Here is a 26753-nt window from a genome sequence, read left to right on the forward strand (position 1 = left end):
CACTGAAGATCTCATGCAAAGAGGAACCATCTCCCCCAGTGTACTGTGAGCCCCCCAGGGCCAGGGACCCTGTTCTGCTCGCCTCCAGGTGTCCCCCTCAGTGTGAAGCAGAGTCGGGCACATGGCTGCACAAAAGCTGTTTGCTGGTTGCCCGTGCCTAGAATAATGACTGGCGCATCGGAGGCATTCAATGCGTATTTGTTGGCTAAATGAATATAAGTAGGTTGCATATTTTGTCTTGGGATAATGTGTGACATATTTTTCTGCCTCCCCTTAGAGGACTCCCCATGCACTCGCCTCCAGCCCACCAGGCCCTTACCTCTCCTGCAGTCTCATCTCCCCAATCCTGGGTGTCTCCTGCCAGGCCGCTCTTAAGCTCTGCCCAGTCATGGTTACCTCCCCACCTCCCCAGCTGCAAGGAGGATTCATCTGGCAACCAATGGAGGCTAGATTCTCAGCAGCTTTATTGAATATTGAGAGGTGGTGTCACCTCCCACTGGACATGTGTCCTCAAGTTCATACCAGAACTTCTTTGGGACAGACAGACAGACAGGTGGCAGGGCAGGGCAGGTGTCCGCGAGGGTGGGGCCCGTGCACCAGGGGCAGCTCAGCTCTCCAAAGGGGCCAGCATCTGCACCTGCTCCTGCTGCTGTTCCTGCTGCTGTACCTGCTGCTGTTCCTGCTGCTGCTCCAGTTCCGGGAGGGAGAGAGTCTTGTCCTGGCTCTCTTTCTCCTTGAAGGTGCTGAAGAAGGAGTTGACCTTGTCCCTCAGGTCCTTCTCCAGGAAGCTCAAGTGGCCTTCCACGTCCCCCGCATGGGGGCCCAGCTTCTGCCTGAGCTGTTCCATCTGCTGCACCAGGGCTTTGTTGACGTTTTCCCCGTAGGGCTCCACCCGGCGCCGGAACTCCTCCACCTGCCGGTCCAGGTGCCCACCCAGCTCTGCCAGTGACTTCTGCAGCCCCTCGGTGTTGCCCCTCAGGTTGCCATGCACGTCCTCGGCCAAAGGCGCCAGCCTCTGCCGCAGCTCCTCGGCATTGGCGGAGATCCTGGCCTTGAGCTCCTCGGCGTTCTTCTTCATCTGGAAGGCCAGGCCCTCAAGCTGGTGGTTGAGCTTCTCCCCCGCGTCCTGAGCGTAGGGAGCCAGGCTGCGGCGCAGCTCCTCCACGGTCTGGTCAATCTTGACTTTGAATTCGTCCGCGAAGGGCGTAAGGCGTCCCTTGAGCTCCTCCACGTTCTGGTCGATCTTGGCCTTGAGCTCGTCGGCGTGGGGCCTCAGCGAGGCCTGCAGGCTGTCGGCGTTCTCCCGCAGCACTCTCTCCATGCGCTGTGCGTAGGGGGTCAGCTGGCGCCGCAGCTGCTCCGCCTGCGTGTTGACCTGGGTGCGCAGCTGATCCGCATAGGGCTCCAGGCGCTGCTGCAGCTCTCCCACGTGGTCCCTAATCTTCTGGCTCACCTCATTGGCATGGGGCAGCAGCCGGGCCCTCACCTCCTCCAGCTCCTTCCGAATCTCCTCCTTCAGTTTCTCCGAGTCCTTGGCCAGGCGTTCATGCAGCTCGGTGGCGAAGGGCACCAGCTTCTTCTGCAGGTCACCTGCATAAGTGTTCACTTCTCCAAGTTTGTCCTGGAAGAGGGCACTGTGGGGAAGGGCACAAGGAGGCCACGTTACACTTGGCATTTACATGGCAAGACTTTGTCTGCTTGTATACCACTCACCTTATGCACACTTGCTAGGACAGGTGAATGCTCAGGGGTACCGAGTTCACCCTCCCTATGGTGGTTCAGATTGGAGAGGATGAGTGTCACAGACTAAGTTATGACGCTGAATTTCTATCTAGGAATCTCCCACAGAGTTTGTCTCAGAATCTACCCACCATGTCACCTCCAGCAGTTTGCTTTCCCCTCCTTGTCTGCAGAGGGTGGGACTTTGAGGTCCTTCCCAGCGGGAGGGTGCTGGGCCATAGGATCACACTGTGTAACAGAATGGTGTCTTCTTGGCCTCTGCTGGGGTCTTCCAGCGGCACAAGGTACTGCTTTCCTTGCCTGTGCCCAGGGGCCTCCCAAATATTCCCACCTCCCTCCCCTTGATTCTACTGGGGCTTGTCTTTCTGAAACATATCAGGAATCAGCTCACACGACATTTTCCTCCCTCCCGCTCTTCCATGAGCCTGAATGATAGGATGTGGCCATTTGTCAAACTCTAGAACGTCAAAGCAAAAGGACATTGCAAGGATTATTCGGTCCAACCTTCCAGTTTACATACGTGGATCCTAGGTTCAGAGGCCCGACCAGTTAGTGGCAGGGCAGTGGGTATCCTAAGCTCAGGGCTTCTGTCTCTAAGCTCAACCCTTGCCAATACATTGCATGGCCTTTAAGAATCCCCCGTCACCACCGCACACTGTAGTCCCTCTTACTTGAGTTGCTGGGTGAGTTCAGATTTCTGGAGATGTTCCACGGCCTCCTTGGCATTGTTGCTCAGCTGGCTGAAGTAGTCCCACACCACCGTGGCCACCTGGTCAGCACTGACCTCAGCCCTGGCTCCTGGGTGGTAACAGAGAGCAATTCATGAGGCCCCGTCTCCTTTGTGGCCCCTCTGCTCCAGCTCTGAGCTGCAGACTGGATAATGGTGGGGGTGCCTCAACCTGCCATTTTCCCTGTCTGAGCTTAGCTTTTTGGAAGCCACAGGGATATGTGAAACTGGTATAGCACCAATGCCAATGGGCCCACCACTGGGACTGGGCCAGCTCTCCTGTGAGCCACTTGGCAGCCAGGCAGACCTCATGTCCAGCTGGGGGCTGAGGGGCACTCAGAAGTGTCCTTTTGCTTGGGCCCAGCCCCCATCCTGCACCACTCAGAGCAGCAGCCCAGGAGCGCCATCCAGACAGCTTCTACTCACCGGTGACAGCCACCAGGGCCAGGGTCAGGACCACGGCCTTCAGGAACATCCTGAGCTCCTTGCTGGGCTGGAGGAGTTTCCTGCCACACTGGATCCTCCCTACAATCAGGGAAGCTGACAGAGAGGTCCTCAGGAGAGCTCACCTGTGCTGCTGTGGGAACTGATTGAAGCTCAGAGCCAGCCAGACATTTAAACTCTCTCCCTACCACACCCCCCTCCACCGGCTGCCCTCCCTGCCTCCTTCCCCAGTGTGACTCCACGCTGGAAGGTGACACATTCCCAAGAGGCCTCTTGGACTTTTGTGACCCTGAGACTACGTGGAAGCTGACAGCAGACCAGGGCTTAAGCGATAGTTAGAAGTGGTGGCTGTTCCGTGCATAGGCACCCCCCGCCCCCACAACCAACCTCAGTGTGGAAGGGAGGAGGGGAACGGAAAACAGTGAGAGAAACACCTCAGGGAGCCCCTGAGCCCGGGACTGATGCCTCGAGGCCCTGCTGGCAGCCCTGGGTTTGTGCCAGGCTCATGTGGGGGCGAAGTCCACATCTCTGTCTACCCCAGTGAAGAGAGGTCCCCCCAGTCTCCACATCCGCCGCTAATGCTGACTCCATCTCAGAGCACCAGACACTGGAGTGGGACCACCCAGGACTGCAGATAGCATAGTGAGCTAAAATCTAGGTCTCTTGTCAAGGTACACCCAAGAGGAGGGGGTCCTGGAGAGCCTTTGGGCAGATGCGTGTGGGAGACAGGGCCTTGTCCTGAAAGGGTTAATTGTAGAGTGCTTCATGTCCCACTCCCATGCTGTGCCTCCTTGGTCTAGTTATTCAAAGCCCTGAGCCTCAGTTTCTCCTCTGAACAATGGGATGGTTCAGTACATTAAAGAGGACATTGCTTGCGAAGTGGGTAGTACAGTCATCCCTCAGTCTCCCTGGGAAATTCATTCCAGGACCCTCTGCAGATACCAAAATCCATGGATGTTCAAGTCCTTGATATAAAATGGCATAGTATTTGCATATAACCTAAGCACAGCCTCCCATATACTTTAAATCTCTAGATTACTTATAATACCTAATACAACGGAAATGCTGTGTGAATTGTTGTTATACTGTATTGTTTAGGAGATAATCACCAAAAAAGTCTGTATATGTTTAGTACAGGTGCAATTTTATTTTTTTTTTGAGACAGAGTCTCACTCTGTCACCCAGGCTGGAGTGTAGTGGCGCAATCTTAGCTCACTGCAATCTCTGCCTGCCAGGTTCAAGTGATTCTCCTGCCTCAGCCTCCTGAGTAGCTGGGATTATAGGCACCCACCACCACGCCCAGCTAATTTGTGTATTTACAGCAGAGATGGGGTTTCACCGTGTTGCTCAGGCTGGTCTCCAACTCCTGGCCTCAAGCGATCTTCCCATCTCGGCATCCCAAAGTGCTGGGCTTACAGGCGTGAGCCACTGCACCCTGCCCAGACGTAATTTTTTTAAAACATTGTTTTTAATGGAGATGGGGTTTCGCTATGTTGCTCAGGCTGGTCTCCAACTCCTGGCCTCAAGTGATCCTCCCATCTCGGCCTCCCAAAATGCTGGGCTTACGGGCATGAGCCACTGCACCCGGCCCACAGATGCAATTAAAAAAAAAAAAAAAAATATATATATATATATATATATATATATAATAGATATATATATATTTTTTCGAGATGGAGTCTTGCTCTGTCGCCCAGGCTGGAGTGCAGTGGCACGATCTCGGCTCACTGCAAGCTCTGCCTCTTGGGTTCACGCCATTCTCCTGCCTCAGCCTCCCGAGTAGCTGGGACCACAGGCGCCCGCCACCACGCCCGGCTAATTTTTTTTTTCTTTTTAGTAGAGATGGGGTTTCACCATGTTAGCCGGGATTGTCTCGATCTCCTGACCTCGTGATCCGCCCGCCTCGGCCTCCGAAAGTGCTGGGATTACAGGCGTGAGCCACCGCGCCCAGCCTAAAAAAATATTTTCAATCCAAGGTTGGTTGAATCCATGGACACAGAAACCAAGGATACAGAGGGCTGCCTATAGAGCTCCTGGCACAGAGTAAGCTCTGAAAAATAGTTGCTGTTGTTATAATAATCGTACTGTATAATAACCATACTGTGTTCCTGATTTGGAGCAAAGCAGGGAGGGTAGCAGAGTGCTCCCTCCTCTAGGGAGAGTGGCAGAGTGAGACTCAGTCCTCTGAGGGGCGCCAGGTGGCCAGAGGCAGGGTGATGGGTGGGACCAGCCTGAGGCCTGACTCCTGCCCTTCTCGTCCCCCCAGCCACACTCCCTGGGCAGGAGCAGCTGGCTTGAGCAGAATCTTGGGACCTGAGGCTCTCAGGGGACCTCCCATTGGGGGATGGAGGGCAACGGTGGTGGTGCCCAGGAGGTCTTCTACTTAGCTGTCTGTTGGATCTCTAAATGAGGCTACATGCATAATCACACACAAACATCCACTGAGAAGGTGACACACCACGTCAGCCTGGGTCCCTCTGCCGGACCACACCACTCCCAGTGACTATGAGGTGACATCCAGCACATTGCACTATTGGCTCCTGTCGGTGAGTGCAGTGTCTGACAACAGTGAGCTACATTTATTTGTAAAAATGAACGCCATCAGAGTACACCACAATTGTACTAACTCTAATTTGCTTTGTGTTCATTTTTTCAGTTTCAAGAAGTGGCTTGATGTCTCCTAGGGTCGAAGGCAGCCAGATGACCTTCTGACTCTGGCACCCCTTCTGCTGGGTCCCCACTGCCCTGTAGTGGTCCCCACGCTACCATGCTGCCTCCTTTTTGATGCAGCCTGTGCCATCTCTCCGTGTTTGTTGGGGTCAGACGCTGGAGTCCACTCCCTGGCTTGGCATCCAGGCTCCAACACGTACTGCATGTGTGTCCTTGGGCAAGTCTCATAACCTCTCTGACCCTCGGTTACCTTGGTGAGACATAACCATTGTACCTGCCTCCTAGGCTGTGAGGATTCACTGAGATAATCTTATAGTGCTTGCAACAATGTCTGGCACATAGTAAAAGTGATCGCTAAATGTTAGCCACGTCTTACCCCTGCAAGGCTCACCTCCCTGGAACCCATAGGTCCCAACCCTGCTCCTGAATCAGGCATGGTCCAGCTTGCAGCGGGAGCAAAGGTCAGTACTCAGTGCTCCTGTCCCTTCCCCAGGCCAGAGCTGAGGAGGAGACTGAGTCACGAACGACACCTCAGCCGCAGTTTGACCTCCAGAACTTACAGTCCTAGCAGCAGATGCCACTAGCATGTGAGAGGTCCAGAGGGGCTTCTGTCTCACCCGCCCGCCTGGGTGCACCCATGCTAGGAGCGCCTGCACCATTTGAGCATGTCCGGGAGCATCCACCAGAGTGTGTGCGGATTCACAGAAGTATGCAAATCACTAAGAACCAAGGGACTGGCACAGCCCGTGCGTGCACCCACACTCGTGAGGGGGCCTGCTGCCTTTCAACGTGGCGGGGATGTGACCTGTTAATGAATGTATTTACTTCCCAAAGTCTGAGGGTATGTTTTGCATCAATCTGTAGATGGATTTGTTTTGGGGAGCAGGGAGAGAATGAGAGCCCCCTGTGCCCAGTCTTAGAGGGTGTAAGTAAGTAGCTGATGGGACGAGCAGACTGCCTTCCAGCCAGGCCTGGTCCTGTGAGTCAGGGACGTCTACCTTAGTGGGCATGAAAGGCCTGTGTGATCTTGAGGGAGACATCGCCTCTCCAAGCCTCTCCTTATCTGTGCAACAGGCAGACTTAATGATTGGTGAGGCAATGAGGCTGATAGCTCAGCATTAGCTACAGCCACCCCTTCCGGCCAACCACACGGGGATCAAACCAGAGTTCAGTCCAGAGGTCAGAGTCAGGAGCAGACAACTCAGATCCAGCCAGGGACGGGCAGGTCACACGGACATGTGCCTCACGTATGCTTCAAGGGGCCCTCCCCGGGCAGAACTAAAGGACAGCTCCTGTTGCCATAGGAGGGATCTGGGTGAGATACTAGGAGGAACTTCCAGCATGATGATATGTGTTGAACAAGGGCCTCTGGCCAACAGGTCTGAATCAAGGCTGCCCAGCCCAGCCTGGTGGGAAGGGCACGGATCATGGGGGCTCATGTACAGAACCTCACCTGGACACAAGGTGAAACAGCCCAACCCCAGAGGACCATTTTTGGCCCCGGATGGTCAAATCCCCTCTTCCTCCCATCTACCACTGGCTTCTCCCTGGAGCAGTCTTCATCCTAGGGGAGCCATGATGGGAGAGAGAGGCAGCTTAGGCTGGCCACCAAGAGAGCCCCTGCTGAAGTGCAGGCTGGACTGCTGGTGAGGGGCCACAGGTATTCACAGGTACCAAGCCCTTGGAAGGAGACAAGGCGCCAGGCTTCCTGGAGGTGTGCTGCATCTAGCTCAGCACCCTGCCAGGTCTCTCTGCCCACACATCCTGACCTCCCTGGGTCCGTTGCCACACAGACAGAGAGGCCAGGCTCCTCCAGACCCTCTGCACAGATGGAAAGGCTTGGAGGATCTGGGGCCACGGGACCCTGCCAGCCCATTCTAGCATGCCTGGGCCCATGGACCTTGTTGCCCGCCCCCGCGTGGATCTGGGTCCCCACTGTGCCTTTGCCTCTGGGGCTATGGAGCAGGCCGCAGCAGAAGAGGAAAGGGCATCCCCAATACCAAATCCTCCAGTGATCACTTCTTCACCTTTTACCCCACCACCAAAGTCTGCAGGTGACTTGAGACAGATTTGTTCTGGGCACGTGACTGATGCCTCTATAGGGGTCTCAGTGCTCTAAGCCGTCTGGTATTTGCCTGGTGTGTGTGAAGACCTGGATTAAGGTTCCTAGCCTTACTACTAATGGGCTGTGCACTTGGAGCCCTGAGAGCCTTAGGTTTCTAACCTATAAAATGGAGTTAATGTCTACTTCACCGGATTCTATTTGCATTTTAACAGAAAACAAAGTCTTAAGTCAAAGGAATGAATCTCTCTGCCTCTCTTTTTTAGACCAAGTCTAGCTCTGTCACTGGAGTGCAATGGCACGATTTCTGCTCACTGCAACTTCCACCTCTGGGGTTCAAGCAATTCTCATGCCTCAGCCTCCTGAGTAGCTGGGACTACAGGCGTGTGTCACCATGCTCGGCTAATTTTTTGTATTTTTAGTAGAGACTGCATTTCGCCATGTTGTCCAGGCTGGTCTCGAACGCCTGGCCTCAGGTATCCACTCATCCCAACCTCCCAAAGTGCTGGGATTACAGGCATGAGCCACTGTGCCCAGCCAGGAATGAATCTCTAATAGAGGAATTCCAAGTCTCACCTACCGATAAAGAATTCTAAGGGCAGAGCCAGGCCACTTTCTCAGGCCTCTGATTTCATCCTGTGGTGTTAGTTACTTCTGAGAGGACAGCTTGCTGCCAGAGCTCTATTTTTTATGTTAGAGGCTCCTTCTGCCTGCAGACTCTGCTGTCTGGGAAGGGCACAGCGTTGGGAGGGAGAGGGAGGTGTGAGTCCATCCATGGACCTGCTGCTTTGTACTTCTCTATCTCATTTTCTTTTCAGCACCACTCTGGGAAATCAGTGTTCTAGCCCCATTTTATCCTCAGAAAATTGAGGCTCTGGGATGTTATCTCTGTGGCCTGGGTTCTATTAAGTGCCAAAGGCATCATTTAAGCCTAAGATGTCCTAGCTCCAAGGTCTCAGCATCTGGAAGACAGGCTCCCTCATCCTGCTGCGGCTCCCATCCCTGCTGCGGCTTCACTGTGGGCCCAGGGGACATCTCAGCCCCAAGAAGGGTCAGCGGCCCCTCCTGAACCACTGACGCCCCCACAGAACTCCTCTGTGCCCTCTCCTTACCAGACCTTGTTCCTCCCAGTTGCTCCCACAGCCAGGGGGCAGTGAGGGCTGCTCTTCCCCCAACCCCACTGAGGAACCCAGGAAGGTGAACGAGAGAATCAATCCTGGTGGGGGTTGCGGAGCGCCCCAGCCATGAGACCAGCTCCTCCCCCAGGGGATGTTATCAGTGGGTCCAGAGGGCAAAATAGGGAGCCTGGTAGAGGCAGGGACAAAGGCCTCGGGCTCTGAGCGGCCTTGGCCCTTCTCCACTAACCCCTGCCCTGCACTCAGGGGGAGGCGGTGGTGGGGCACACAGGGGTGGGGACGGGTCGGGGGCTGCTAGGTGAGCAGTGCTCGCCTGCCTGGATTGAAACCCAGAGATGGAGGTGCTGGGAGGGGCTGTGAGAGCTCAGCCCTGTCACCAGGCCTTGCCGGAGCCACTGATGCCTGGTCTTCTGTGCCTTTACTCCAAACAACCCCCAGCCCAACCCCCCCACTTGCTCTCAAGTCTGAAGAAGCCCCTCACCCCTCTCCTCCAGGCTGTGTGCAGGGCTTGGGGCTGGTGGAGGGAGGGGCCTGAAATTCCAGTGTGAAGGGCTGAGATGGGCCCCAGGCCCCTGGCCTATGTCCAAGCCGTTTCCCTTCTCACCAGCCTCTCCCTGGGGAGCCAGTCAGCTAGGAAGGAATGAGGGCTCCCCAGGCCCACCCCCAGTTCCTGAGCTCATCTGGGCTGCAGGGCTGGTGGGACAGCAGCGTGGACTCCGTCTCCTAGGGATTTCCCAACCTTCCCGCCAGCTTGCTGCATCTGGCCACCCTGCCTCAGGCCCTGGTCTCCACTGGTCAGCAGGTGACCTTTGCCCAGCGCCCTGGGTCCTCAGTGCCTGCTGCCCTGGAGACAATATAAAACAGGTCAGAACCCTCCTGCCTGTCTGCTCAGTTCATCCCTAGAGGCAGCTGCTCCAGGTAATGCCCTCTGGGGAGGGGACAGAGGAGGGGAGGAGGATGAAGAGGGGCAAGAGGAGCTCCCTGCCCAGCCCAGCCAGCAAGCCTGGAGAAGCACTTGCTAGAGCTAAGGAAGCCTCAGAGCTGGACGGGTGCCCCCCACCCCTCATCGTAACCTGAAGAAAATGGAGGCCCAGGAGGGGTGTCACTTGCCCAAAGCTACATAGGGGGTGGGGCTGGAAGTGGCTCCAGTGCAGGTTTCCCCCTCATTCTGCAGGCTTAGGGCTGGAGGAATCCTTAGATAGCCCAGTCCTACCCCAGACAGGGAAACTGAGGCCTGGAGAGGGCCCGAAATCACCCAAAGTCACACAGCATGTTGGCAGGACTGGACAGAGATCAGTCCAGACCGCAGGTGCCTTGATGTTCAGTCTGGTGGGTTTTCTGCTCCATCCCACCCATCTCCCTTTGGGCCTCAGTTCCTCGCCCCTCACCAGTCCCCCTTCTGAGAGCCCGTATTAGCAGGGAGCAGGCTCCTACTCCTTCTGGCAGACCCAGCTAAGGTTCTACCTTAGGGGCCATGCCACCTCCCCAGGGAGGCGTCCAGAGGCATGGGGACCTCACAGGACACTTCCTTGCAGGAACAGAGGTGCCATGCAGCCCCGGGTACTCCTTGTTGCTGCCCTCCTGGCGCTCCTGGCCTCTGCCCGTAAGCACTTGGTGGGACTGGGCTGGGGGCAGGGTGGAGGCGACTTGGGGATCCCAGTCCCAATGGGTGGTCAAGCAGGAGCCCAGGGCTCTTCCAGAGGCCGATCCGCCCCACTCAGCCCTGCTGTTTCCTCAGGAGCTTCAGAGGCCGAGGATGCCTCCCTTCTCAGCTTCATGCAGGGCTACATGAAGCACGCCACCAAGACTGCCAAGGATGCACTGACCAGCGTGCAAGAGTCCCAGATGGCCCAGCAGGCCAGGTACACCCGCTGGCCTCCCTCCCCATCCCCCCTGCCAGCTCCCTCCATTCCCACCCACCCCTGCCCTGGTGAGATCCCAACAATGGAATGGAGGTGCTCCAGCCTCCCCTGGGCCTGTGCCTCTTTGGCCTCCTCTTTCCTCACAGGGCCTTTGTCAGGCTGCTGCTGGAGAGATGACAGAGTTGAGACGGCATTCCTCCCAGGTCCCTCCTTTCTCCCCAGAGCAGTCCTAGGGTGGGCCATTTTAGCCCTCATTTCCATTTTCCTTTCCTTTCTTTCTTTTTCTTTCTTTCTCTTTCTTTCTTTCTTTCTTTCTTTCTTTCTTTCTTTCTTTCTTTCTTTCTTTCTTTCTCTTTTTCTTTCTTTCTTTGTTTTTCTTTTTCTTTCTTTCTTTCTTTGTTTCTGTTCTTTCTTTCTCTTTCTTTCTTTCTTTCTTTTTCTTTCTCTCTTTCTTTCTTTCTTTTTTTCTTTTTTTATGGAGTCTCCCTCTGTCACCCAAGCTGGAGTGCAGTGGTGCGATCTCAGCTCACTGCAACCTCCGCCTCCCAGGTTCAAGCCATTCTCCTGCCTCAGCCTCCCAAGTACCTGGGATTACAGGCACACGCCACCACACCCAGCTAATTTTTGTATTTTTAGCAGAGACGGGGTTTCACCATGTTGGCCAGGTTGGTCTTGAACTTCTGACCTCAGTGATCCGCCTGCCTCGGCCTCCCAAAGTGCTGGGATTACAGGCATGAGCCACTGCGCCCGGCCCCATTTTCCTTTTCTGAAGGTCTGGCGAGAGCAGTGGTCCTCAGCCTTTTTGGCACCAGGGACCAGTTTTGTGGTAGACAATTTTTCCATGGGCCAGCAGGGATGGTTTTGGGATGAAACTGTTCCACCTCAGATCATCAGGCATTAGATTCTCATGAGGAGCCCTCCACCTAGATCCCTGGCATGTGCAGTTCACAATAGGGTTCACACTCCTATGAGAATCTAAGGCCGCCTGATCTGACAGGAGGCGGGGCTCAGGCGGTATTGCTCACTCACCCACCACTCACTTCGTGCTGTGCAGCCCAGCTCCTAACAGTCCAAGGACCAGCACCTATCTATGACTTGGGGGTTGGGGACCCCTGGGCTAGGGGTTTGCCTTGGGAGGCCTCACCTGACCCAATTCTAGCCTGTGAGCGCTTCTGCTTTTTTCTAAGACCTGGGGCCAGTGTGAGCAGAAGTGTGTCCTTCCTCTCCCATCCTGCCCCTGCCCATCAGTCCTCTCCTCTCCCCCACTCCCTTCCCCACCTCACCCTGACTGGCATTGGCCGGCATAGCAGAGGTGTTCATAAACATTCTTAGTCCTCAGAACCGGCTTTGGGGTAGGTGTTATTTTCTCACTTTGCAGATGAGAAAATTGAGGCTCAGAGCGATTAGGTGACCTGCCCCAGATCACACAACTAATCAATCCTCCAATGACTTTCCAAATGAGAGGCTGCCGCCCTCTGTCCTACCCTGCTCAGAGCCACCGGGTTGTACAACTCCAGGGGGTGCTGTTTGCACAGAAAACAATGACAGCCCTGACCTTTCACATCTCCCCACCCTGTCACTTTGTGCCTCAGGCCCAGGGGCATAAACATCTGGGGTGACCTGGAGACGGCAGGGTTTGACTTGTGCTGGGATTCCCGCAAGGATATCTCCTCTCCCAGGGTGGCAGCTGTGGGGGATTCCTGCCTGAGGTCTCAGGGCTGTCGTCCAGTGAAGTTGAGAGGGTGGTGGGGAGAGCCAGTGGGGACATGGGTGTGGGTCCCATGGTTGCCTACAGAGGACTTCTCATGCCCTGCTCTGTTGCTTTCCCTTACTGATTTAGGGGCTGGGTGACCGATGGCTTCAGTTCCCTGAAAGACTACTGGAGCACCGTTAAGGACAAGTTCTCTGGGTTCTGGGATTCGAACCCTGAGGCCAGACCAACTCCAGCCGAGGCTACCTGAGACCTCAATACCCCAAGTCCACCTGCCTATCCATCCTGCCAGCTCCTTGGGTCCTGCAGCCTCCAGGGCTGCCCCTGTAGGTTGCTTAAAAGGGACAGTATTCTCAGTGCCTTCCTACCCCACCTCATGCCTGGCCCCCCTCCAGGCATGCTGTCCTCCCAATAAAGCTGGACAAGAAGCTGCTATTAGTGGGCTGTCGCAAGTGTGCCATCTGTGTCTGGGCATGGGAAAGGGCCGAGGCTGTTCTGTAGGTGGGCACCGGACAGACTCCAGGTCAGGCAGGCCTGGAGGCCAGCGCTCTATACTCCTTCTGGCAGCTGGGCAGTCTCTGGGCCTCAGTTTCTTCGTCTCTAAGGTAGGAATCACCCTCCGTACCCTGCCTTCCTTGACAGGTTTGTGCGGAAGGTCAAACAGGACAATAAGTTTGCTGATACTTTGACAAACTGTTAGGTACTGCACAACATGACTTGAGTGTGTGCCCTATGCCATCCACTATGCCTGGCACTTAAGTTGTCATCAGAGTTGAGACCGTGTGTGTTTACTCAAAACTGTGGGGCTGACCTCCCCTACCCAGGCCACCTAGCCCTCTTAGGCACACATGAATGGAGGAGGCCGGATGGGCTAGAGGTTGGAGTAAGATGCAACGAGGTGCTAGTCTTGGCTCCACCACTTGAAATCAGCCTCAGTTTCTTACAGGTAAAGTGGATACAACCGTACCCCTCCACCGTAGGTTTGCCATGAGATTGAAATGAGAGAGCGTTCGAACCGTTTGGCACAGAACCTGCACGTAAAGATGCCAGATCAATGTTGTCATCATTACAGTTGAGCTGACTGGGCCCTTGGGACCCGGACTGGAGTGGCGGGGGGCAGTGTCCTGGGACCAAAAAGGAGCACAAGGTCTCCCCAATAGAGGCTGCTTCCTTTGTGTCACCACCACCCGAAAGATGTCAGGTCAGAGAGCCCGAAAGCTGCAGATGGCTTGAGTAGGGCTCCACTCTTCAGATGAAAAAACTGTGGCCCAGAGAGGCAAAGGCACTTGGCCAGCATCACAGAGCCAGCACGTGGCAGGGCCAGACCTTGAGCCCAGGTCAGCTGCGTGTTTTCTGCTCAGTTGGTGCAGAAAACAGTCTTGTCACTCCTATGTCAGGTGTTAGGGACTACTTTACAGATCTCAGTGGCATCAATACATCCAGCCCCACCTGGAGACTGCTTTCTCTCTGGAAATTGTCCAGGGCTTCTCTCTGGGCTGAGAGATCTCAGCACCCGTATCTGGAAAATGTTCCCACCCAGACCTGGCTGGATGACTGCTGTTGTAGCTCTGGAAGGTTAGGAACTAAAAAGCCCACTCCTTTACCTAGGGTAGCTAAGATACACTGGAGATGGGGACATGGGGATGGGGCCGATTATCCAGGGGCCTGCATGAGGGGGCAAAAGGCCCTGCAGAAAGAGGGTAGGGAAGGCACTGTCCAGATCTGTGAAGCCATGTGCATGCACGTGGGGACATTCAGACATGAGTGCAAGGAGGGACCGTGAGCAGGGAGGTCATGTGAGAATACACAGGCATGCCTGCACACCCATGTGAACTTGAGTGCCAGGCCACACACTCTTTTTTTTTTTTTTTTAGCTGGAGTCTTGCTCCGTCGCCCAGGCTGGAGTGCAGTGGCATGATTTCAGCTCACTGTGACCTCTGCCTCCCAGGTTCAAGCGATTCTCCTGCCTCAGCCTTCCTAGTGGCTGGGATTACGGGTGCAAGCCACCATGCCCAGCTGATTTTTTCGTATATTTAGTAGAGACAGGGTTTCACCATATCGGCCAGGCTGGTCTCAAACTTCTGGCCTGAAGTGATACGCCCGCCTCAGCCTCCCAAAGTGCTGGGATTACAGGCTTGAACCACCGCACCCGACCTGCACACTCTTTTCAATAATCATGGATGGCCAGGGGTGCAGGGTCTAAAAAGCGCTGCCTAGCCCATCCTGCTGTTCACTGGGCAAGTGACGTCACAGGTGCAGGCTTCAGTGTCCTCATCCATGCTCTGCCTCTGATGGCAATCTAGCCAGGATGTGGGGAAGGGAGGATGCAGTGAGAGCACAGATACGAGAGCATCTTGGAAATAAAAATGTACCTGCAAGAGGTGGTGGTGAGTTTTCTGACTCAGGCCAGCTCCTGCCAGGGCTGGCAGAAAGAGGGGGTGGCATGGCATGGAGCCGCAGGGTGTGGAGGACTGGCTTCCACTGCTGTGCCTGAGGAAGCCGCGGCTGTTTCTGGGTGGGATGGGAGTAGTGGGAGGGGGATAGTGGCCTTGTGAGAAGAAAAGGGAAGTGTCTGTTTGAGAGGTTTTTGAATTAATAAAGGAGGACAGGCGCAAACTCCAAGCGCTTCACTTGCACCCGGGACCAAACCCCAATCCCAGTGGCTCCCTGAGGCCGCCCCGCTCCGTCCCGCCCCGCTGACAGCGGCTGGGCTGGAGAAGGCTCTATACGGGAACACCTCTGGGGACGCGGAACCCACTGCTACCACCTAAAGCAACGCTGTTTCCTGGCCCGCCTCAGACAGGGCTGCAGGCCTTGTTTGAGCCCCTTTCAGGGCACTTGGCGTTGGACTGTCTGTGGCTTTGCCTGGTCCGCTGTGACTTCCTTTCTACTTGAGCCTTGCTAAGGCAGACTCTACTCCCTCACTCCTAAGCAGCCAGGCGTCCAGCAGGCCCTCCAACGTCGATCTTGGCCCTAAGACGCCCAGTCTGGGCACGGAGTGGTTGAGATCCGGCAGGAAGTCCCTGCTCCAGGGCCAAAGGCCCCACCCGGGCTCCCCTGGATGTCCCCGCACCCCCCTCTATTCTCCCAAAAGAAAGAAGCTGCTTCCCACTTTGGAAACGTTTATTCTGAGCACCGGGAAGAGGGGCGGCGGCGGGCGCCTCACTGGGTGTTGAGCTTCTTAGCGTACTCCTCGAGCGCGCTCAGGAAACTGACCTTGAAGCTCTCCAGCACCGGCAGCAGGCCCTGGCGGAGGTCCTCGAGCGCGGGCTTGGCCTTCTCGCTGAGCGTGCTCAGATGCTCGGTGGCCTTGGAGTGGTACTCGGCCAGGCTGGCGCCGCCGTTCTCCTTGAGAGCCTCAAGGCGCGCGGCCAAGCGCTGGCGCAGCTCATCGCTGTAGGGGGCCAGATGCGTGCGCAGCGCGTCCACGTGGGCGCGCGCGCGGTCGCGCATCTCCTCGCCCAGTGGGCTCAGCTTCTCGTGCAGCTCGTGCAGCTTCTGGCGCGCGCCCTCTTGGAGCTCTGCGCGCAGCGGCTCCACCTTCTGGCGGTAGAGCTCCATCTCCTCCTGCCACTTCTTCTGGAAGTCGTCCAGGTAGGGCTGCACCTTGGCCTTCACCTCCTCCAGATCCTTGCTCATCTCCTGCCTCAGGCCCTCTGTCTCCTTTTCCAGGTTATCCCAGAACTCCTGGGTCACAGGGCCGAGCTGTTCGCGCAGCTTGCTGAAGGTGGAGGTCATGCTGTCCCAGTTGTCAAGGAGCTTTAGGCTGGAGGGTGAGACGGAAGGGTTGAGGGCTGGCCTCCCAGCGCCCCAGCCTACCGGGGGTGAGCCCTGGGCGACACCTGTCCGCGGAGGTGCAGTGGCCTAGCGTTTCCAGTACACTCTCAACCAACACCCCTGCCCCGCCAGGCCATGCCCCGTTGTGCAGCTGGACCGAGGCACAGAGAGGAGCTAAGAAGGAGACAGAGCTGGGACTGGTGCCCAGTTACGTTGGTCTCCAAAGTGGGCCCTTGAAGGACCTCGCTTCTATGCCTCCAGCGCATTCTCCTCTCCGAAGACAGCCCACAGTCTTGCTGGGCAGGAGCACAGGAGGTGGTGAAGAAGGGAAAGGGGCCTGCCACACTTGCAGGCACAACGTGGCACTGTGACCACGGATCGGGCAGCCCTGGTCTGTCCTTTGCAGGGGGCATGGGCTGTGACCCTGCCTGGGGATCCCATTCCGGTTTCTCCATCCAGACCATCTGTGGGGCCCAGCTCATCAGATATTAGGTGAGGACTTGGCCAGTCTAGCTTCAACATCTTCCCACAGGCCTCTGCCCCCTGCCCCTGCCCTCAACCCCAGGCTGGGTCCTTACTTTAGCTGTTTTCCCAAGGCGGAGCCTTCAAACTGGGACACATAGTCTCTGCCGCTGTCTTTGAGTGCATCCACGTACACAGCGGCCAGGTCCTTCACTCGATCCCAGGGGCTCTGGGGGGGTTCATCTTGCTGCCAGAAATGCCTAGCCTGGCTCCCTGAAGGTGGGAGGGAAGACCTAGATCAGGCCACCTGTGGGCTGAGATCTGAGCAGAAAGGCCAAGCTTGGAGGTGGGGGAGAGGGGGCCAGTGAGAAACCTGCTGCCTCTGCCCAGTAGGGTGGGCCACAGGGGTTTAGGGAGAAAGCCCCCTGATGGTTGGCTCCCTAGGCCGGGGGACACCTACCCGTCAGGAAGAGCACGGCCAAGGTCAGCACCACAGCTTTCATCCTGAAGGGCCGTGGGGGACCTGGAGGAGAAGAAGGGCCTGGCTGAGTGGGGGGCCTCTAGCATGCAGAAGCCCCGTGCTCCCCCACTCATTGCAGCCAGGTGAGGAAAAGGGCACAGAGCGGGAGAAGACCTCAGGTACCCAGAGGCCCGGGCTGGGGCACGGCCTGAACCTCGAGGTGGGGAGCCAGAGTCACCGGGGCAGGCAGCAGGACTCACCTCCTTCTCACAGTCTCTAAGCAGCCAGCTCTTGCAGGGCCTATTTATGTCTCCAGCCAGGGGCTGGGCTGGGAGGCAGATAAGCCCAGCCCCGGCCCTGTTGCTGCTCACTGGTCCTGGCAATGTGGAACTTAAGAGTTCAAGGATCAGCTCTGTCCCTGGGGCTGGGCAAATAGAGTGGGCAAACAGCAAGCTGCGGGGGCTGCAGGGCAGGGGTCAAGGGTTCAGTGGGGGCGGGAGGGGAGTGTCTGCAGGCTTGCAGGTCCCCAGGGTGGGGTCGGGGTTCCCTGCACTCATCCCCTTCCGCTCCATGGGAGTGTGTGGGTGGTTGCCATTGTCCATTGTGTTGGCAGAGGAGGGGAGGGGAGGGACGCTGGGACTCCTCCACCAAGGAGTCCTCCTCCCCCACCACCCAGCATTCCAGGGAGACTACTTCACTCCTCTCCCCCTTCCCCTGCCTCATCCTCCCACCAGTGCGCTTCTTTAGTCCCCAGCAGGTCCTCCAGGGCTCTCTCCAAGCCTCCCAAACTGGTAAACCTGCGGAGAGGGGAGAGCGCTCCGTGGCTCCCAGACTGAGGTTTCGGAGACCTCTTGCATTTCAAAACACTCTAGAGACCAATTCGGAGCTGCCAACTTTTAATTTTGTCATGTAAAGAGATATTGTCAGCCTCCAAAAAAACCCTCACCATCTACAGTGACCATCACTTCAAAAAGGAAAGACTTTAACGAATAAAGGGCATAATCTCAGAATTACATTACAGAATTGAAACCCCTTAGATTGAAGACGTCTCCTTTTGCCTTGTTCACACTTACATTTGATCACGCACAGGTGCAACTGGATCTCAGCCCTTGGGAAGCCCTGGTGTGGGAAGAAGACCTTTGGGCAAAGGAAGTGGCAGGAGACCTGCTTTCTCATTTCACTTGGCCTCCATCTTGCTGGAGGAAGATCATGGGCAAGTTATGTAATCTCCCTGAGCCTCGGTTTTCTATCTGCAAAATGGGGCAAGAATGGTCAGGGTTGTTGGAGGCTCCTGAGGCAGCCTGTGAATGTAAAGCGCTGTGTGTCCGTTGGTGTTTGCAGCACCATCTTGTCAGGTTTCTCCTGGAAGGCCCAGACCTCCCCCAGCAGGTTATTGATAGGACCTGAGTCCTAGAGCCTGTGATGCAGGCTGAGAGGAACTGTGAGATCACTCCAGCCTCTCCCCACGCCACCATCTCACAGATGAAGAGACTGAAGAGCATGGAGGGACTTTGCCCAAAGGCTGTCATCTCTCAGGGAGTTAGAAGCAAGGCTGGACCTAGAACCCAGTCTCTGGACTTGGGATGCAGGGCAGAAATGTACCCTGTACCATCACCCCAGGAAACTCCCTAACACTAGAAACCAGCCTGACATCTCTGTTTACCAGATCAGGGAGTGGTCAGCCTCATGCCTTTCACTTCAGAGAAGATTCTGGAGCCAGAAAACCTCAAATCTAAGGGTCAGGCAGGTTCAAATCCAGCTGCCTGACCCTGGATGAGTTATGATACATGACCTCCCCACACATCAGTTTCTGATTGAAGATAATGATAGAATATGCCATCGCCCTGAGTTATGGCAGGGGTTACTGTGTGGCAAGCAGAATAACGCTCCCCAAAGATGTCCACATCCTCATCCCTGGAACCTGTGGCTTTGCTACCTTCCATGGCAAAAAAGATTTTGCTAGTGTGATTAAGGACCTGGAGATGGGGTAGTTGGCCTGGATTCTCCAGGTGGGCCCATTGTCATCACAGGGTTCCTTAATTATACAAGAGGGAGGCAGTGGCCTCAGAGTCAGAGAAGCAGATGTGAGGATGGCAGCAGAGTTCAGACTCACGTGACTGCTGGAAGGGGGCCGCGAGCTGAGGGACATGGGCAACCCTTCCCTAGAAGCTGGAGAAGGCAAAGGATTTTTCCCTGCAGCCTCCAGAAGGAGTACAGCTCTGCTGCCACCATGATTTTAGCCCAATGTGACCCATTTTGGACTTCTGTCCTCCATAACAGTAAGATAATATATTTGTATCACTTTAAGATGAAATTTGAGCATATATGCAAAACTGTTAGAAAGGTACCTAGCACATGGTAAACAGTAACTATTCTGTTTTCTTGAATCCCAGTTTCTGGTAACGTAGTCCCTTATTCCCACTACACTTGCTTTATCAGATCTGAGACCTCAGCTTCTGCAGCAGGCATGAAGGCAGCAATCCCACATTTCTCTGCTTGACCTTGATTTGCAGTTGCTGAGATATGGGACATCTTTTTTAGGACTGAAGTGGCCCCAGATGTCTGTGGGACTGTGTAGACAGGGAGGTGGCCTTGGTGAGCCGTCAGCCTGGGCTGCCTACTTAGCCATCCCAGCTGTCTGTAGCTTTAGAAAGTGGGAAGGTGGCTGGTCCCCTGCTGGGACAGCTCACAGGTGTCTCCGGCCAAGAGAGTGTCTTTTCTTTTGGGGGGTAGAGTTTGTCCCAGTCAGCAAGCACATGGGGGAATCTCAGAAGCTTACTGGTTGGACTCCAAGATACTTGCCAGTGTTTCACCCTTCTCTTTGGTTTGTTACTAAAATGGTTGTTATGGCTAAACCTAGTATTTAACATTTGCACAGTTCTTTAGTGGCCAAAACACTTTCACAACTTAGAATGTCCCTATAAGGCTGGAGGCCAGATTTTACCCTTGTGATTTTTGCCTGTGGGAAAACTGCAGCTCACAGCTGCCCTGCATCCTTCAGCGGTTACTATTTAGCGCTGGCAGGGGTGGGAATCGGGAGGCCTGGCTTCTAGTTCTTTGAGGGTGGCCTTGCACCCTTGCGGAGCCTGCAGCCTTCACAGTCTGATCAGGGACTTCTCAGTTTCCTGGCTTGGGGACTGCGAGGCATCAGGATAGGGGGTGCTGTTGAACAGCATCTTACCAAGCAGGCAGTTTCCTTTTCTAAATATACTTATTCACCAGTGTGGCTACTCCATTTTATTGCAAGGTATTTGGCTTAAACTAGTCCAAGTCCCCTTTACTAATATTGTGGAAAGGAAGGAAGTCTTTCTGGACAGAGCTGATGGAAAAATTCATAACAACAACAACAACAACAAACTGGGTTGATGACACACTCAGACTCAGGGTCCAGCCAGGCATTGTTCAAGGCGCTCAGTGGCCAAGGGTTGGACTGTTTAGTGGCTGCGGGGCCCACAATGCAGGCCCCTGTTTCCACCCATTTCTTTCATTTCTTTCCCTCATCTTGGGAGTCTCCAGAGCGACTGCTCCCGAACAGGGTTACCAAGTCCTGGCCCTGGATGCCCTGACATGTGTGTGGGAGTGTTGGCAGCGACTGCAAGAGTGGATTTTGCACAGAAAGATTAGCAACTCCTTTCACAATTTATGTCCGAACATACTGGTCCGTCTGTATCGGGAGGACTCTGTGCCCTGCTAGATCTGGCACATAACAGACACCTGCCAAACATCTGCTCAGTGAATGGCACTGGCACCCTAGAGGGAGGGTCACCAGCCTGGTCATAGGGAGGAGTGGGTCCTGGGAGGGGAGGCAGTCTCATACCAGCCCCTGCTCGGAACATTTCTTCTGGGAGCACGTGGTGTGAGCCAGAATGAGAGATAGGGAGGGGAGGTGGTGACTGAGCAGGGGAGACAGGACCCCCACCCGCAGTATTTCCTATTTGGCAATTTTGCTGCAGCTGTTGTGATAGAGCCCCAAGTTAGACCCTTGGGTGGGGCACTGTAGCCAACTATGCAAGATTCTCTCCTGCCCTCCTGCTTAGAAAAGACTGAGGCCAGGACAGAGCTCATCTTTGACCAGCAGGAGGGAAGCACAGTAGCCCTCTGAATTCTTGACCTTTGCAGTTGGTGTGGGGTGGGGGCTGGCACAAAGTCAGAAAGAAAACTGTGTAGAGCGCAGTTTTCTGTCAACACGGCTCCTGTTTTCTGGAGCTAAGCTCTCCAGTCTGTATCCAGGAGCCAGTGCCCTGCTTCCTACAAAAGCTCACCCTACCTCTGGTCCAAAGGCACCCTGGCTGATTTTAGGAGGGAGTGGCACCTATTGCAACAGGTGCTACAATTTGCTGGAAGGCATCTGGGTATTATCACTGTTTGGTTCTAGAGACTCACCTAGTCTTGCATGAGAGCGTATACAGACTCAGAGGAGTTTTAGCCTTCTTGAGAAGGCTCTTTTCTTCTCTAAACTAAATGGCCCTGCAGCAACTGTCTAGCCACCCCCATGGACTTGAAATCTTTCTTTTCTCTTTGCAGGAGTGCAGTGGTGCGATCATGGCTCACTGCAGCCTCAAACTCCTGGGCTCACATGACCCTTCAGCCTCAGCCTCCTGAGCAGCTGGGACTACAGGCATGTGCCACCAAGCCCGGTTATTTTTTGTAGCAGTGGGGGTCTTGCTATGCTGCCCAGGCTGGACTCGAACTCCTGGGCTTACATAATTCTCCTGCCTCAGCCTCCTGAGCAGCTGGGATTACAGGCGCATGCTACCATGCCCAGCTTGGAAGGCTTTCTAAATTCCCTCCTCTCATTCTTCCTTCTGTGAACTCAGATGGTGTTTCCAGCTTCAGTAAGCTTTCTTCATAGAAGACCTTCAACCACCTGTCTCTTAGTTGTGCCTGGAAACTTGCTGGAAACTCTATCCTGCCCTTTGGAGTTCAGGTGTGGATAAAGGAGAAAACTATAGGAAAATTCCACCCCCGCTCCGCCTTTTTTGTTTTGTTTGAAATGCAGTAACCCGCTGTCACCCAGGCTGGAGTGCAGTGGTGCAATCTTGGCTTGCTGCAGCAACCTCTGCCTCCTGGGTTCAAGCCATTCTCCTGCCTCAGCCTCCTGAGTAGCAGGGACTACAGGCACCCACCACCACACCTGGCTAATTTTTGTATTTTTTAGTAGAGATGGGGTTTCGCCACATTGGCCAGGCTGGTCTCTCAACTCCTGAACTCAGATGATCCACCCGCCTCGGCCTCCAGAAGTGCTGGATTTACAGGCGTGAGCCATGCCAGGCCCCTCCCTTTCTTTCCAAATACTTATTTGGCTATCCTTTCACTCAGCCAGTGGGGGTCACATCATGAAGGGTCCAGCCTGTGTCCACTCTTAAAGGATCCTTCCCTGTACTCTTCAAAAGTGCCCTTTCAAGGAAGCTGTTTTCCACCTGGCCCAGCAAATTCAAATGCTCCCTTCTGACAGGGCAGAGTCCGAGCTGGGTGCCCAGGGACAGAGTGTGAAGCAGAGTTCAGGCTTCTAGAGAATGCGAGTTTCATAAGGGTGAGATGAGATCATGAATCACTCAAAGCCCCACCCTTAGCCTGGGAGACCTCTCCAGCCTCTGCTGCTCCAGCTCCCACCTACCTGAGGCTTCTTCCAACTAGACTCCCAACCACAGGCAAATAATCTATCAGCCTAAGAACACAATCAGGCTCCTATCTACACAAGTTCCTGCTGTCCAACTAAGTAACCAAGTTGTAAGTAAGTGCCTCACGAAAGGAAGGACAAAAGGCAGGACAAAAGTTCTTAGCAACTTGAGTCTGGAGATTTTTTTTTTAATCCTTTTTAGTTCAACATAAAATGAGAAAGAAAAAAATATTTCTGACATTTTCAAAGAACAGAAATAGGAAAGTATGTTCATATACATTCAACATATACTGCGCATATTGGTTACTACAATACAAAGCAATGAGTTTTTTTTAAAGTGTAGTTTGCAAGATGGCACGGTTAGTAGGCTCACTGGCTTTCATCTGGTGTTGCTGGAGGGTGCAGTCTGCTCTCCCATACATACAGTACCATGTAAACAGATCAGGCTGAGCGCGTGGTGGTGGTAGGGCAGGTTGGGGGCATAAGAGTTGGAACAAGCGCAGATAAGTCAACAGCTTTTAGGGCTTTCTTGGTAAGCCCCCTTCTGGTGAGTAGTTGGTGAGCCCACCAAGTGGAGGGGAAACTGGGGACCATGGAAACGTGGGACAGCTCCCAGGAAGGGCTCTTGCAATGCAGAATTCCACTCAAGGGATATTGGGTCCAGGAGCTGAGCTGCCAGTATCAGTGGAGAAGGACAAGGTGCATGGGGATCCCGCCAGCAACATCAGGATGGCCATGCCGGGCACCCGCTTTCCTCTGTGCAAATTCAGGATGAAAGACTAGGAGGGGACTCAGGACCTCTTGCTCTCCTTTCCCAGAAAAAAAAAGGGTGGAGAGTCAGTGTATTCAAGGTCTCTCTCTTGTTTTGAAGATCAGAAGGAGATAACCCAGACCCTCTCTCAGCCCCAGCCAGCAGAGAAGACTTTGGTTTCTAACAATGAAGAGAAATAAAGATAACACAAACAATAGCTATTGCGTATGCACTGCTTCAACTGGGGAAAGGAGACCACTGCATCTGTCACTGGCACAAGTAAGAGCTGTTCACAATTACAATGCCTAAAGGAAATACTTTGAACAAAAGGTGCAAGTCACAATTCAAATAGAACAGAATCTGCTTAAACATTTCTCATTTAAACAAAAATTCATTTTCTCTTTATTTATTAATAATGATAATAACAATAATATCAACATTTACCAAAAACAATTTCTACATGATCAAGAATTAAAATATAGGGGCTGAGGTTGCCCAGTGGGGAAGAGGAGGTTAGGAGAGAGGCAGGGCCCAAGGCAACCTCCTACACTTCCCTGTGACAAAGAGGCTGAAAGGGGAGAGCATATATATATATATGTATATATATATAATATATATATAAAATATATATACATACATATATAATATATATATTATATATATACACACATATATAATATATATATGGAGAAACAATCCTTTTTATAGCACAATATAAAATGAGAATGAAAGATGCCACAGAAAGCATAGTGCACTGCTGTTGGGTGTTCAGTCCATGGATAAAACTAGCAGGATGATAAAGGCAACCAACTTTCCAGGTTACAAGAGGGGAGCTGAGTTATCCACCAAAAGCAAAGGCTCAAATTGAGACATTCTAACTGGCAAACCATCTATGCCAGGTCATTCTCAGCCTCCGTGCCAAACTCTTCATATGATCCTGGCTGGGACAGACATGTTTTCCGTGGATCCCAGCAGTAAAGACCTCTCTGGGTTCCAGGCTTGGGGGTTTCTCTTTTTTTGTTTTTTGTTTTCTAAGTGCCAGAAGCCGTCACCCTTCCTCTCTCCCTTTGCCTGCCATTAGGATTCCAGAGGATGGCATCCTTTAGTATTTGCTTTCACAGAAGAGCAATGCAGGGGGATGGAGGGTGCTCTGCTGATGAAGACTAGGGAGGGAGTGGCCCTGAGGCCCCTGGCCTCTGAACTCTAACTGCTTTGCTCTCCTGTTTCAAAAAAGGAACGAAAGAAAAAAAAGAAAGGAAGAAAAAAAAAAAAGTAAATCACCTCCGGAAGAAAACATACCAAAAACAAAACAAAACACCACCAATTCAAATATACTTTCACAAAAGATGGAGAACATGGATTTCCTTCCTGTTTATTTCCTTGGTGACTTGGTCATACAAGCAAACATGGCAAAACCTTCTCCGAACCCAAAAGAACAGCACACAGATGAACCAAATGTGAGGAAAGCAGCTGTGATATTTTGGGTGGAGAGAAACACAAGGGCAATTTGGCGCAATGCTGCTAGATACTGTGGGTTTACAATCAACCTTTTCATTCCCAAGCTGTACACAAAACCTGGAATAAAGCAGACACAGAGGAGAATTAGTTTGAAAAGAGAAAGACTCAAATATTCCATTTAAAACCTTTTAAAAAATGCAGCGGGTTTACTTTCCCTCAGGTGTTGAGGCAGCTTGCCATACTGAGGCTCTGATGTGGATTTGCCAAGTGGCTTCCCTTTCATCAGGCCTCTTCTGTCAAGGATTTTCCACATACAACCAACGGTGCCTGCTGTGTACTCTTTGCATTACTCCCGCCAAACAAGCCAATTTCCCCATTCTTTCTACCACAGGCCTCTCATCACACATTTCCCTAGTCTGGAATATCCTGCCACTTGCTTCTGTATGGCCTTAAAAAATGTAGCTGGACATATTTTCCTACCAGGTTTTGTCTTTTAGGACTGAGTTTAAGGACTTCCTCCTTTCCTCATTACGCTGGCCAGAGGTCACCTCCATCCTCTGGAGCCGTCTCTATGAAGGCTAGAGCACCTATAACACACGGCGGGTCTTGTGTCTTATTCCCATAACCGAACCAAGAGACTGTGTTTAGCATTTCTTCTGCACACCCCCACCCCTACCTCGCGCCCTAAAACTAGCAGGGTCATTAATGAAAAGCAAGAAACTGTGAAGGCCATGAGGGGAGGCGTGGTACTGTCGACTGCACTGGCCACCACAACACATGGGCTGAAGCTCCTGATGGGATCGGGAGCGGGCACTGGGCCACAGGGCTGGTTTGGCCCTGGCCAGGGTGACACTCACTCTCTGTTTCTTGTTACACGCCTGCCTGCTCCATGCTGAAGGAGACTTCAGGGTGCTTGTAGCTGAGCAGAATGTCTGTAATACACGTAGATGGATAGCAAGAGGAGTTTAAATGCTGGCTGCCATCACTCAGGTCTGGGTGCTCATGACCTCCCAGGCTTGCCCCACATTCTGCAAGACCAAAAAGAATGTATGAGGTTGGCAGGGAACTGGGGGGCTAGGAGAGCAAGGGGGAGACAGAGGAGGAATCGAAGGCAACCTGTCTGAGCATCCCACAGCCTGACTCCCAGCCCTGAATTCTAGCTCACAGCAGGCCCTCAAGGTGTTGAGTGACGATGGGCAGGGGCCAAGATTCTTCCTGTATTCTCCTCTGCCTGTTCCATTTTTTTCCCTTTTCCTTTACCCTTTCCCATCCTTAGGTAAGATCAACTACTGGAGTGTGAGAGAAGATAGAGAGGACTCCTTCAGAAAGGATCACCTCTTAAAGGGTGAAAGGGAGAATAATTTTACTGCCTGCAGGCACCCATTCCTGGGCACTGTCTGTGTTCCAGACATTGTGCTAAGCACTTGATACTCACTAAGCCAGCCAGCCCTCAGGGCACAATGTAGGATAAAGGCTCTATCGTTTTTGCCACTTTACAGATGAGGATCTCGGGGTCCAGAAAGCCAAGTGCCTCGCCTGCAGAGCCTGAAAAGGACAGCCTTGGGACTGATGGCAGACCTGCCCCGCCCAAGGCTTACGCCTATTATTTGTTATGACACCCTCCCTGGACTGGCTCCAAGGAGAGGTAGAAATGTGCCACTAGGACCTGATGCCCTCTAAGCAGAACAGGAAAAAGTGATTGAAGGTGTATCATCACAGAGATGAGAGACAGGAATAGGAGAGCCCTGTGCCATCTGGCCAGAAGCCACACCTCCTTTACACACCCGCACTCAGGGAAGACCAATGGGGAAAGGGGCTGTGTCCAGAACCTGTGGGATGCTGTGGCTCTACCTCCCCATGAGCTCTTCCTACG

The 26753-nt window shown here is 53.7% G+C and overlaps 4 protein-coding genes across 16 annotated transcripts in view; 1 reads left to right on the plus strand and 3 right to left on the minus strand.

Annotated features, from left to right (window-relative positions):
* Nucleotides 1–442: 442 nt before the first annotated feature.
* Nucleotides 443–3055, minus strand: APOA4 (apolipoprotein A4). Its single transcript, XM_055270002.1, has 3 exons — nt 2894–3055; nt 2412–2538; nt 443–1634 (listed from the first exon to the last, which is right to left on the minus strand). The coding sequence occupies exons 1-3, from the start codon at nt 2940–2942 to the stop codon at nt 608–610; spliced, it is 1203 nt and encodes a 400-aa protein (XP_055125977.1). The 5' UTR covers nt 2943–3055; the 3' UTR covers nt 443–607.
* A 6608-nt stretch (nt 3056–9663) lies between these two features.
* On the plus strand, nt 9664–12788 carry APOC3 (apolipoprotein C3). The gene is made up of 4 exons (XM_055270003.1): nt 9664–9697; nt 10315–10382; nt 10518–10641; nt 12482–12788. Exons 2-4 carry the CDS (start codon nt 10328–10330, stop codon nt 12600–12602), a joined length of 300 nt encoding a protein of 99 aa, XP_055125978.1. The 5' UTR covers nt 9664–9697; nt 10315–10327; the 3' UTR covers nt 12603–12788.
* Nucleotides 12789–15457: 2669 nt separating this feature from the next.
* APOA1 (apolipoprotein A1) lies at nt 15458–17390 on the minus strand. Of its 3 annotated transcripts, none has more exons than XM_055273284.2 (4): nt 17312–17390; nt 17052–17114; nt 16708–16864; nt 15458–16118 (listed from the first exon to the last, which is right to left on the minus strand). In XM_055273284.2, exons 2-4 carry the CDS (start codon nt 17092–17094, stop codon nt 15515–15517), a joined length of 804 nt encoding a protein of 267 aa, XP_055129259.1. In that variant the 5' UTR covers nt 17095–17114; nt 17312–17390; the 3' UTR covers nt 15458–15514. The 3 variants fall into 3 exon arrangements, with proteins under 3 accessions (XP_055129259.1, XP_063491616.1, XP_063491617.1); XM_063635546.1 differs by having other exon boundaries at nt 17266–17330; XM_063635547.1 differs by lacking the exon at nt 17312–17390 and having other exon boundaries at nt 15458–15847; nt 15893–16118.
* A 768-nt stretch (nt 17391–18158) lies between these two features.
* The window catches only part of SIK3 (SIK family kinase 3), a 272964-nt gene continuing 264369 nt past the window's right edge, over nt 18159–26753 (minus strand). For 10 of the 11 annotated variants that reach the window (XM_055273251.2, XM_055273248.2, XM_055273252.2 and 7 more), the window contains 2 exons: nt 25738–25908; nt 22828–24997 (listed from right to left, as the gene is read on the minus strand). In XM_055273251.2, the coding sequence (XP_055129226.1) occupies nt 25751–25908 (158 nt within the window). In that variant the 3' untranslated portion in view covers nt 22828–24997; nt 25738–25750. Of the gene's footprint in view, nt 18302–22827; nt 24998–25737; nt 25909–26753 lie in introns of those variants that run through there. The other variant, XM_055273245.2, reaches the window with a different exon arrangement.

The sequence above is a fragment of the Symphalangus syndactylus genome, chromosome 3 (genome assembly GCF_028878055.3).
Source record: "Symphalangus syndactylus isolate Jambi chromosome 3, NHGRI_mSymSyn1-v2.1_pri, whole genome shotgun sequence".
In the NCBI taxonomy this organism is placed as follows: domain Eukaryota; kingdom Metazoa; phylum Chordata; class Mammalia; order Primates; family Hylobatidae; genus Symphalangus; species Symphalangus syndactylus.

Coding starts and splice junctions, on each gene's coding strand:
- APOC3 (XM_055270003.1), top strand. CDS start 10,328: ATGCAGCCCCGGGTACTCCTTGTTGCTGCCCTCCTGGCGCTCCTGGCC. Junction 10,383..10,517: donor GGCGCTCCTGGCCTCTGCCC/GTAAGCACTTGG, acceptor CTGTTTCCTCAG/GAGCTTCAGAGGCCGAGGAT. Junction 10,642..12,481: donor CAGATGGCCCAGCAGGCCAG/GTACACCCGCTG, acceptor TTACTGATTTAG/GGGCTGGGTGACCGATGGCT.
- APOA4 (XM_055270002.1), bottom strand. CDS start 2,942: ATGTTCCTGAAGGCCGTGGTCCTGACCCTGGCCCTGGTGGCTGTCACC. Junction 2,539..2,893: donor GGCCCTGGTGGCTGTCACCG/GTGAGTAGAAGC, acceptor GTTACCACCCAG/GAGCCAGGGCTGAGGTCAGT. Junction 1,635..2,411: donor GAACTCACCCAGCAACTCAA/GTAAGAGGGACT, acceptor CCTTCCCCACAG/TGCCCTCTTCCAGGACAAAC.
- APOA1 (XM_055273284.2), bottom strand. CDS start 17,094: ATGAAAGCTGTGGTGCTGACCTTGGCCGTGCTCTTCCTGACGG. Junction 16,865..17,051: donor GGCCGTGCTCTTCCTGACGG/GTAGGTGTCCCC, acceptor TCCCACCTTCAG/GGAGCCAGGCTAGGCATTTC. Junction 16,119..16,707: donor GCCTTGGGAAAACAGCTAAA/GTAAGGACCCAG, acceptor CTCACCCTCCAG/CCTAAAGCTCCTTGACAACT.